Below are 12,619 nucleotides of genomic sequence, written 5' to 3' on the forward strand. Positions count from 1 at the left end.
TTAAAAAATATTGTTTTATTATTTAGGTCCAAGTCAATGGGTAGTCTTTCTTTATGCATTGTTGTACGTAAATAATTGACAGACAGCGCGTCTGAATATATATTTTACCAACAAATTTCCAACGAATGAGAACAAGAACTTAAATCCATTCTCCCCAATCCAGGTTCTTCTCTCTCCACTTTCCATTTTCGGATCTGGGTCTGCGAGTTTCGTCATTAATTGTCAGATAATTTGCTGATTATTTGGATTTGAACATCTGTGCAGGGGAAACTGTGAGCTTCAAAGTCAACGCGTCAATGGCGACCTTTGTTAGGATTTCAGGTGATTGGTTCTAAACTATGCTCCATTTTTGTTTGATTATTTTGGTTTTGTTTGTATTTTTGCTGTGTTGTTACTTTGGTATCTGATGCTTGCTTGAAGTTCAGGCTGGGGACTTGTTCTTAGATATGTATAAATGATTTATACGAGTAATTATTATAGGGTGTGACAGATATGGGTCACTTTCTTAGCTAAACGGGTCGAATTAGGTCAACCTGTCGGGTTTGTGAGTTGACATGTTTAACTTGGTTATCTTTATATTATAAGCATAATTGTTCGTGTCAACCTAGAAATAAGTGCGTTGTGTAGAAGGTTCATGGTTCTGACGCTATTTCAGGTTCATGTCATGTTTGGGATTGACCCGCCAACGCATGAACATGACCCGTTTAGCACCCTTGGTGTTTATAAAGCATTGGAACAGCCCAAACCAAGGGCGTAGCTTAAGTAGGGCGGGATGGGGCAACTGTACTAAAATGGCAACTGTGAAACCTTTTGGACCCATAGGCGAAAAATTAAACATTTGGACTAAACTGGCAAAATGGCCCAAACCACAAGGACTAAAATGGCATTTAACTCTTTATAAAAATATAGATAACAATTTTGAAAAAAAAAATACACGGTTCAACCTGCTAAAATGCAAAACAGGACCGTTTTAGTGTTCATTTTGAATGACAAGTGTTGATTTTGCAGCTCTGATATGGGCGGATCTGCTAGCTGCATTTGCAATGTATGTGATGATGACTTACTTAACAAATGTTTGGAAGCTAAGCACTACACATGCTGCTGGTATCGTCAACATTTGGAATGGAATCACACCGGCTTTGGCCTTCGGGTTTGCGTTCATTGTCGATACCTTCATGGGCGACTTCTATATGCTCATAATCTCAAGCATTTCCTACAGTGTCGTGAGTCATTCAGCTGTGCTGCAGTTCCTGTATATATAAAACAAATGTGAGAATAAATATAAAGTTAACGCTTGCAGGGATTGGGATTACTGACCATGTCAACACCAGCTATTTCCGGTCCATGTAAACAGGACGATAAGAAATGTATTGGACACGCACAAAAAGTCTTGTTCTATACAGCCTTACCGTTGATCGCGGTTGGAATGGCTGGTCATATGGTCTCGTTAGCGCCCTTTTTGGATCTACAAACAAGAAACAAAAACGAAAGGGATGTCGAAAAGAAAAAGAAAAAAGAAAATGAAAGAAAGATAAATGAGAACGAGAATGGAAAGGAAAACAAACCGGGTGAGGAAAGCGAAGAGGAAAACAAAATGTTTCTGCAAATACCGGGTTTGATTATGGTGATGATTGTTGTAATGGCAGGAGGTATTGGGCTTCCATATGTAAGGCCGTGGAAACTCCGGTTTGGGATTCCGGCTATTTGTTCAGTGGTGGCAACACTTTTGTTCTTTACAGGATGGCGATATTACGATCGTGACCCACCCAAAGGGAGTCCGTTAACAACCACAGTCAGAGTTTTTGTGGCAACGGCTCGTAACTTTTCAAAACCGATGCCTAATCCTACCGATCTCTACAATGAAAATGATACACATCCCACCAGCAGCCTCAGGTCTCTCTTTAAATCTCTCATTGGAAAGTGAAAATAGAAGTTAACATGGGTCTGGGTCAGTTTCTTGTTGAACCCACGAATAGGGCTGTAAAACTGAACGAAACGATCAACAAACAGTTCGTGAACCGTTTGGCGGGAAGTTAGTTTATGTTTGTTCATTTAGTTAATGAACGAACACGATATTTCGTTCGATTAACTAAATGAACAAACACGAACAAAGGTCTCGTTCGTTCGATTGCGTTCGTGAACATTCGCTAATATGTTTGTTTACATTTGTTTATGTTAATTTGTTAAAACGTTCGGTAAAAGTTTTACTTTTTCTCTTAAGTTTTACTTCCCCCCCCCCCCCCCTCCTAAATATTAGTTAATAACTATATTAAAAAAATAGTAAAATGTAAACCTTTTTTTCCTTTCCCCCTAAAGGCATTCTTTGGGATATGTCTGCGTAACTTTAGGTAATTATCTCTTAAGTTAGCTAAACTTGATTTATCATATGGTGCTTGTAATAGACTTCTTGTTTGGATGTTTAAGGTTAATGGTGTTTTTTTTTTTTTTTAATTTCAAGTTTAATGTTCGTTTGTGTTCGTGACGAACTTTTCGCAAACAACTGAAACACCTTAACAAACAAACACGAACATAAATTTATGTTCAACATGTGTTCGCGAACAGTTCACGAACATCTACATTTCCTTAACGGACGAACACAACGTGTTCGTTCGGTTCGTTTACAGGCCTACCCACGAACAGTTTAGCTAAACGGGCTGGACTCAGGTTGACCTTGCGGGTTTATGGTTGACATGCTAGCACTTTTATCCATCTGACCCGTTATTGCCAATACAGGTTGTTTGACAAGGCTGCTATTAAGTTACCAGAAGGGCAACAACCGAACAGATGGAAAGTTTGTGATGTTCGCGAAGTAGAAGACACCAAGATCGGTATCCGTCTGCTCCCAATGTGGTTAACCTTCATCGTTGTAGGAATCGTGCTTTCCATCGGAAACACTTACTATTTAGAGCAAGCAAATCACATGGACAGAAAGCTTGGAAAAATAAAGGTCACCATTCCAATCTTCCTTCTCTTCTACACCACCACAAGCTCCATATTTGCGCGCTTCTACTCGCTCTTGACAATGACTACAAAAAAATACGCCCCGCCAATAGGGATCGCCACAGGCATGATTCTCTCAGTACTATGTTGCATTACTGCTGCAAAAGTGGAAACCCGAAGACTACATCGGAGCAGGGATCATGGTTTGCTAGACAAACCCGGTGATAAGATTCCAATGAGTATTTTCGCCCTGCTTCCACAGTTTATGCTGTTAGCAGCCGTGGACGGGATTGCTAATACAAGTATCACGGGTTTCTTTCGACACCAAACCCCTGAGTCGCTGCACAAGTATTTGATGTATTTCACAAAGGGTGTGTTGGGGTTAGGAAGCATGGCAAGTGTTTTGTCGGTCTATATCGTGGAGAAGGTGAGTGAGAATAATGGGAAGCGGAATTGGTTCCAGTATACATTAAACCAGAGCCGTTTGGATCGGTATTATTGGGTGTTGGCTGCGTTAAGCGCGGTTAATCTAGTTGTTTACGTGTTTGTCGCGCTTTTCTACAAGTATAAGGAAACACCGGAAGGCGACGAGGATGAAGCTGAAGGTGGAGAAATGAGAGAAGATTTCCAGGAGAGGACCTGTTGTTGTTGAGTTAAGATGTCAAAGTTTGTGTTTGTTGTAACTTGTAATCCATCTGTTGATTATTTGTGTATATACTTGATGTCAATATCTGCTCTTGATGGGCTTAAGATATAGCCTGCTAAGCTGGCGTTTGGTTTGTTGTAAAGGAATTACTATGGGTGTGGTTTGATAGTAGATTGAATTGGGAATGGGAATCAGAATGAGAATGGAATTCTAATGTGGCATTTGGTTTATACCAAGGAATCACTATGGGTATGAGTTTGATAGCATCTGGGAACAGTGACAGATCCTCGATTTTTTTTCTAGTGGGGTCTATATTTTTCGGTTCAAATTTTCATAACAAAACGTTAAAATTTTCGGGTCGGTCCTCGTTCGGGTCAGAGCGAAGTTAAATTAGATTTAAAAAAAAAAAACCCTAGAAAAACAGGCTATACAAGGATTGAACCCAAGAACTCTTGTTGGTAAAGAGATGGGCTTACCAACACACCAGCTTTCCTTTTCTTTTAATCATGTCCACCTAATTGTATTTATGGGATCCTTATAAAATTTAATATATCGGATCTACTAATTTTTTAAAAAAATATTGAGGTCCGAAGACCCCGACCCGCTCTATGTGGGTCCGCCCTGTGTGAGAACGTAATGGGGTATGATGGTATGATTGCCTACAATATACAGTTGGATTTCGCTATTCTCACATCCATAAATCTTATTTTCAGATCCCTTTTCACTTTCTCTCTCTATATGTATCTATGTATGTATATAGAAAGATAGAGGAAAGGGGTGTCTGAATATCAAGTCCCTATATAATTTAGTTTGTGTTTTAAGTCCTGTATGAATCCTAATAGAAGTGATGTTTGGTTTGATATCTTGGGAATGGTTATCCAGTAACCATCATCTTCATTCTTATTTACCATCAAACACATATATGTATAACAACTAGTTGATGCCCCGCCTGCGTTGCGGGCCGATAGCCGTATAGTTCTCAATCAATTAAAAAAACACTACTATAATTTTGCTAGGAAAAAAACTAAAACGATGATATGATTGTAATTTTGGGCTCAGGGCAAAACTGTAATTTTTCAGGACTAATGAGCGAATGTTAGGCAGCTACTTTAGACGAAAAAAATTTAAATCGAGTCAACCAATTAAAAAAAAAAAACTTTTATAGTTTTGCTAGAAAAATTAAAACGATGGGGAAAACGTAACTTTGAACTGAGGGAGAAATCATAATTTTGTTTCAGGGATAAAATCGTAAATTAAATGCACCAATGGGGTTGAGTGCAAAATCGTAACTTGGCGTTGTGAGAAAAAAAACTAATGGCAAAACTGTAAAATTAAACGGGGTAAAATCGTAATTTTGAACCGAGGGCAAAATTGAAATTTTTAGCTGGGAAAAAAGCGTAAATTTATTTTAAAATGGGGGTAAAAACATAATTTTGAACATATGACAAAATCGTTATTATAAGGAAAAAGACCTAATGGCAAAACTTTAAATTTAAACGGGGCAAAATCATAATGTTGAAACGAGGGAAAAATTGAAAATTTTTAGCTGAGAACAAAATCATAAATTTATTTTTAAGTGAGGGTAAAAGCATAATTTTGAACTGATGGTAAAATCGTAATTTTAAAACGGGATAAAATCGTAAATTTGTTGGGCCAATAGGGGAGTGGCATGCATGACTATAAATATAAACGAGAAAAAATCATAATTCAGAAAAAAAAAAAATCAAATGATGATAGGTGGCCGCCCACCTCCACCAATCCAATGGAAGAACTATTTCCGGCCCTGTATTTTGTTATAGTAGATAATTAAAACAAAACCTAAATGTAATATGTGTATGTAGAGTCTGTAGAGTGATGCGTTCTTTTTTATGTCAGAAAATTATGTTCAACCGTAAGCACCAAATAACCTATTGTACATAAACTAGTTATTGGCCCGCCCGCGTTGTGGGACATCAAACCGAATATTTTTCTCTCATAACACGTACGTCTGTGTTTTGGTTACCTGTACATACTACTCGTACCACGTTTTCAAAAAAAATTACATTGACTCAACCAATTAAAACAAAACACTATCATACTTTTGGAAAAAATAAAAAAACTAAAACGATGGAAAGACTATAATTTTAAACTCCTAGCAAAATTGTAATTTTTCAGGACAAATGAGTGTGTGTCAGGCAGCCGCCTGACATGAATAAAAATTACACGGAGTCTACCAAATAAAATAAAACACTATCATAGTTTTGTCAAAAAAAAGTAAAACGATGGCGTGACTGTAATTTTACATTGGGGGAAAAATCGTAATTTGATAGGACAAAAAAACAAAAACAATGGCAAAACTATAAATTTGAACTGAGTGTAAAATCGTAATTTAGCTGGGAGGGGAAAAAACAAAACAAATGGTAAAACTGTAAATTTAAAGGGGTAAAATCGTAATTTGGCTGGACCAATGGGGATGTAACGCCCTGCTTTTTCATACTTTCCATAATTAGAAAGCTCGCCTTGTAATGCTATTTTTGGAAATCTTGTATTATTGTAGTCGTCTTTTCGTTGTAAAATCCGAGACTTGGATCATAAATAAAATTCGTATTTCTTTAAATTCACCATCTACATATTCATACATGTTCATACGTTGGAATTCATTGTACATCGAATCCTTATTTGTAATTCATACATATACGATACTTATTCACGATGCATGTCCATGCTTGTCCTTAAATTGTTGATACCTAAAAACCCCTAATAATATGCTTATTTATACAACGGTTAATCATCTAATATGTGACATATATACTTGTCACTTACAAACATGTTACATACTTGTACATTACACTTTTTACCTAGTTAAATCATGTTTTATTTCATATTTCACCTTGTTACAAGTTAGGGGAAACATTGTTGCATATTATTACACAACTTAATTAACAAAATTACTCATTACAATGTTTTAAAAAAATAAAAAAAATAAAGAAATATGGCAGCCTCAATTCAGCAAAATTCAGCCCCATATAGTTGGGTTTTGTGGGCTAGTTTCAAGGTGTAACCCCTTCTAAACACTTCCAAAGCCCAACCCATTGAAACCCTAATCCTTCCCCCTATAAATACCACTTATAACCAGCCTCCCTACCACTTTTGCAACACTAAAAACTCTCAAAACATCCTCCAAACCGTAGCTGAAAGCAAGGGTTCGAGCAGATTGACACCCCTTCACGAAAATGAGCATAACTCACTCAATTCTTATCCGATTCACTCGATTCTTTTTCCTACTACTTTGTATTGACCTTATCTACGTTTCCATGGGTTTTCACAGTAAATAAGTCCCTGGAATGTCCCCAAATAGGCTCCAAAGTGGGCTGTTTGTTCGTTTCTGTTTTTATCTAAACTTTGTTAAACTCATCCAACTTGTGTCTAACACATCTCACACCTATGTCCTAATGCTACAACCTCACTTATGGTTGGTTAAGCTTAAAAACAAGGTTGAGACACTATAAATCAGAGGTTAAAACCTCAAATACTTTCTGTTTTGTTAGGGTATTTAACCCACAAATCATGTCAAGCTTAGATCTTGATGAATGAGTGATTATGGAACAACTTGGGTTGTCCTACATACAATCCTCACATGATTTGGTGATTTCTCTATAGTTAGGTTGTTTATGTTATTGTGCTAAACCTAGTTCGTGACCCTCCTTGGTTGTTTTTACATCAAGTGAAGTGGTGAACATTCAAGGGGTTCCTAAATGGAAGCATGTTCTTCCTACCCCATACATGACATCTATGATAACACGAGGTGCCTAAATGAAGATCCTAATCTTCTACCTCCTACTTGAATTATTGGACTAAATAATATGTAGTACTTAACCTAGATATATATATACACTCATTCGAACCTTTGATGTTGAACTTATGTTTATATGTTAAAGTAGTAGAACATCACCTAAGACCTAAACCTTGTTGTGATTCTTATGGGTGTTCAACTCATGAAAACATTATCATAACCCTTGTGGTTACCAAGTGTCATACAAGTGTTAAGTGTTGAAGATGATTATTTTCACATGCTATTCTCATATCTTACTTTTATGTTGTTTAAAATATCGAATCTCGACTCTAAGCATACTTGAACTTTAACCCTACACATTCAATCTTCTAACCTCATCAACTCGTCAATAATTGGATAATTGGAAAGCATATGCAAACTTTGTGAGTATACTCGTATTTCCCCCTTTTTACTTTTACCACTTTTGGGGTATAACATGTTTACTTATCAAAAACTTACACATGAACATTTTGCTTAAACACATGAACATTCCTATAACATGCTTGTATACGTGATGGCTTGATACTTTAAACTTGGGTGAAACTTATGTGTTGAATTTATCATTAACTTCGTACGAGCCAAACCGTGACATATGTAGCGCTATAGGATTAACGACCCGCCCTTTATCATCGGTAATGTCATGAGCATATTGCGTTTTCTTGGTTTGATATGTTAGACACATGCCATGTTTAAATGTTTATCTTGAATCACATGCTTGCTATGAGGAATTGTTCAAAACTTATCTTTTGCTATGTATGTATCAAACTTGTATACTCGCCTTTGCTTTTGCATTGAATTATTTTAAACATGTTACAGGTTGATGAGGATGATGCTAAGAAAAGAAGTAGCGTTGATGCCTAGATACTCACATAGACGTTAGGGTTTAATATGTTGTATCAATTTTGTTATGTTGTCATGTTATTTTGTTACACTTGTTTTATTTGAATTTCTTGTAATGTTGACAATTTATCTTATGAAATGAAATCGGATTATTTAAATACTTGTCGCAATTATTAGCGTTATGATATCTCGAGCAATCTTCACACTTCGTCTCATCCCGATGTTTCCGCCATTGGTTGGGGTGTGACAGATTGGTATCAGAGCCATAACTATAGGGAATTAGGAAAAGTAGGAATGCTTTAGCCTAGTCTATAGTTTTAGAGCCTTATTCTTATGTTTTACTTGAAACTACTTGCATGCTACCTTATTTGCTCTTATTCATTCTCTTTTGATCTTTTAAGCATATATGGCGCTTATGTGTTAACACTTGACATGCTATACTTGCTTTATTATGTGCTAATACATGTTTTATTATCCCACTCATTATGTGCTATTCTTAATATGCTTCGTTGTGCGTTTATATTTGTTGTTTATTCCTTCAACATACTCTTTCCCTCATGCATTTTACTCGACTATTCTAAATCCGTAACACTCGAGACGAATTCACCAAAATAGGCGTGAAACCCACAATTTGGTGAACGACTCACAGTCTACCTATTCTTCTTTTTACACGAGATATCGCCATTAAGCTAGGAGTGAAATCCACATCTTAATGGTAAATCTCAAATTTCAAATTCTAGTGGACCCTCGTCAACATGTCGAAATTAAATTTTGACCCGACGAGTACCAACCACACTTAGGATACGAAATTGTCAAGTTCGGGGTGAAACCCGCACCTTGTCGACTAGTTCCACTCCTTGATATTTTGTTTTTCATAAATCCCGCCAAGTCTCAAAATTTCGATTGATTTGGGACATATAGTAACCGGAAGGGTAAATACCGTTAACCGACTTGTCGGCGAGAGTATTTTACCTATTAGGCCAAAGCATGCTCCTCAAATTCGAAAGACTTTTCGACCACTTTGGTTAGTCAAAGTTCCGTTTTGGAACCATCCAAATTTTGATCAAACATGTGTTTCTATTATTTATTTATACGATGCAATCTTTCAAACTCGAGTTTACTTTCGATTTCTCTTTTCACACACACAACATATCGAACCTTTTCCATACATTTATATATATGCATGATTTCATATAATTTAAATTCATATTCCTTGTAACGACGTGTGGAGACATATCATTAAGATTGGAGTGATTTCCTTACCTTGACGATTAACTCCACTCCCCTTTTCTTTAAAAAAAAAACGACATCACCAACGAGTTAGGGGTGATTCCCTTACCTAGGTGATCGTTACCAAAACGCCTCTTCAAAATATCTTATTATGCAAACTCGATCATATTTTATACCCAAATTGTTTATCATTATTCAAAATACCCACTCATACCGATTTCAAAATACATTGTTTTATCAAACGTACTTCTTATTCTACAATCTATTTTCACTCAACTCATATACACGAGATTCTTAATCATGTCTTAAAACGTTTTATTACTCGAACTCCAAAACCTTACGAAATGCTACCTATCAATTAAATCGGTCCAACGAAACTCTTGCCCATGAACTTCATATTCGACTTAATCACTAAAACTTGCTCACATTATACCGTCATACTAGAGACTTCCATTCTTAATTGAAACCAAACCAACCTTTCTCAATTACTTATAGGATCTTATAGATATTATGAGATCGTTTTATCAAAGAATATTTCCAACAATAACGAACCATTTGTCAAAACCCTTTAAAATGAACACTAAGACCTTTGATAAATCCTTTTTCCAAGGATCAACGTATTCACAAAAACTCCAAAATTTCTTGTTTTGATGATACGAACTTACTTTTTAGAAGACCTTTTCCTACACCTATTTTCCAAAACACGTGGGCAAGAAGACTTCATGGGGACCGACCATCTTCGGATTTCGTAAACTCTTTTAAAACAAAGGTAGCATTTCCATTCATTACAAAATACGATATGCATGACCAATAAGTACTTTATATCCTCTTACATATGCAAACTATATTCTACCTTTTAAACCAAGCTCAATCTAAATTTGATTCAATAAACTCAACGTTTCATTTAAACAACTATACATGCATATCGTCATACACGTTTTAGTCGATATCTCGCGATAACACCATTTATATCGTTCGTATCTACATACTTAGCCTTTCTAATCCGCAATGCCTCAACGTACACCATATACGCAATATTTATTTTTCATACCTACACCTATGTTCATACGTTTTATGCTTGTACTCATACACATACTACTTATACGTTTTACGCTTCTGCTTGTACACATACTACTTACACGTTTTATGTTTATGCTCATACATACATGCGTATTCATACTTAAACTTATGCTCATACTTTCATCCTTACTCATGATTCATACATTCGTACCTATACGCGAGCGTAACCTGAGGGATTCGCTTGCGTGGGTCCCACACATACTTAAACATGGACTTGCTTATATACTATATTCTTGTACGTACACATTCTAAACTTTTTTATGTATACCCCGATTCATACACAACTAGTACAAGCTATGCGGATCATGCGACGATCAAAATAATCACGGGTGCACACGGGATTATAGTGATAGGCGTATGAGAACCATAGAGTGTGCTACTGCGTATGGTAATACACGGAACGTAACATGACACCGAAGACGAAACGGACGTAACATGGTCAAAACATGGTGGATACGCCGCTGGTACTTCCTATATATAAGTGTTTTCACCATGTTACCAAAATTTTGTAAAACGTGCCATGGGAAATTCAGTGTTTTACAGACCTCTTGGACCTAATACAAGCTTTAAGCAACTCACAAACACATTATGTCCGATTATCCATGACGAGACTTCATCCTTAACATGCTACTTTCATCTATCTAATGCCCATATCATTCGTATACTTGCGTTCATTTAGTGTCAATTGTTCGCCCCATGCTCCTATTTCCTTCCTTTCATACGAACCTCGTTCGCAATCAAGCTCGTTTAAGCATTCAAATCCTAACTTATCTTATTACCCTTAGAACTTTCTAATTTTTAGCCATTTCAAATCGTTTTACCTATACCTGTTTACCCCTGCTTATGCCTCAAACCCATTTCGGCTCGACAAATCATTTTGCAAACTTATCTTTATCTTCCCAAAATCTCGTACTTTTCAAAACATTTCAAAATCTCAAGTCTCGAACTGTTACCAAAACTCTTTAAATCTACCTCTTAAATAAATTTCGGGACGAAATTTCCTAAAGGAGGGGAGACTGTAACGCCCTGCTTTTTCATACTTTCCATAATTAGAAAGCTCGCCTTGTAATGCTATTTTTGGAAATCTTGTATTATTGTAGTCGTCTTTTCGTTGTAAAATCCGAGACTTGGATCATAAATAAAATTCGTATTTCTTTAAATTCACCATCTACATATTCATACATGTTCATACGTTGGAATTCATTGTACATCGAATCCTTATTTGTAATTCATACATATACGATACTTATTCATGATGCATGTCCATGCTTGTCCTTAAATTGTTGATACCTAAAAACCCCTAATAATATGCTTATTTATACTGTCACACCCCGGCCGCGTATAACATGCAACCGCGGCGGAAATGCCGGGGAGTGTTGTGGACAGAATTAATTGTTATACAACCATGGAAATTAAAGTTACATTTTATTTATTAAACAAGGGTAATACATTGTCTTAAACAGGAAAACAAAGAGTTTATAACATAGTTAACTAAGTCTATCTTCAGTTTTAGTCTCTAAGGCACAGGTCCGCCCTAGTATCGTGATCAACATCCTATGGAACAGCTCCTGAAAACACATGTGAAAGTAGGTACGCCAGCAAAAAAATGCCTGTGAGATACATAGGTTTTGTGAAAGTGGGATTCATGACTTGAGTTTTAAAGAATGTTTAATAACAGTCTGTCATGAACCTTGTAATTTGTCTTGCTTTGTAAACCGTTTGAAAAACGATAACATCAAATGATATGTATAGATAAGTGCAAGGTTAAACGAGTAACCAAGTAAAATGAGTTGAATATAATAAGTTGTTTTGTAAGACAATGTTTTATGAAAAGTAAGTAATTTGTATAAAATGTTATGTGTCTAAACTGAAATGATTTAGATAACGCTAAGATATGTAATATTATACAAACATTTATATATAGGAAGTACCAGCGGCGTATCCACCATGTTTGCATTATATTACATACCCCACGTTACTCAAACCATTTACCCAAACCAATCCACCATGTAAATTGTTCATGTATAAACCAAATGTCAAGTGTTATTGTGTAAACCATGTCAAATGTTTAT

The 12,619-nt window shown here is 36.1% G+C and overlaps 1 protein-coding gene across 1 annotated transcript; it reads left to right on the forward strand.

Moving 5' to 3' along the window:
- The first annotated feature begins 62 nt into the window (after positions 1 to 62).
- Positions 63 to 3,816, forward strand: LOC110872572 (protein NRT1/ PTR FAMILY 5.5). Its single transcript, XM_022121386.2, has 5 exons — positions 63 to 163; positions 265 to 321; positions 1,009 to 1,223; positions 1,301 to 1,893; positions 2,734 to 3,816. Exons 2-5 carry the CDS (start codon positions 297 to 299, stop codon positions 3,590 to 3,592), a joined length of 1,692 nt encoding a protein of 563 aa, XP_021977078.1. The 5' UTR covers positions 63 to 163; positions 265 to 296; the 3' UTR covers positions 3,593 to 3,816.
- Positions 3,817 to 12,619: the final 8,803 nt, after the last annotated feature.

The sequence above is a fragment of the Helianthus annuus genome, chromosome 16 (genome assembly GCF_002127325.2).
Source record: "Helianthus annuus cultivar XRQ/B chromosome 16, HanXRQr2.0-SUNRISE, whole genome shotgun sequence".
Classification (NCBI taxonomy): Eukaryota; Viridiplantae; Streptophyta; class Magnoliopsida; order Asterales; family Asteraceae; genus Helianthus; species Helianthus annuus.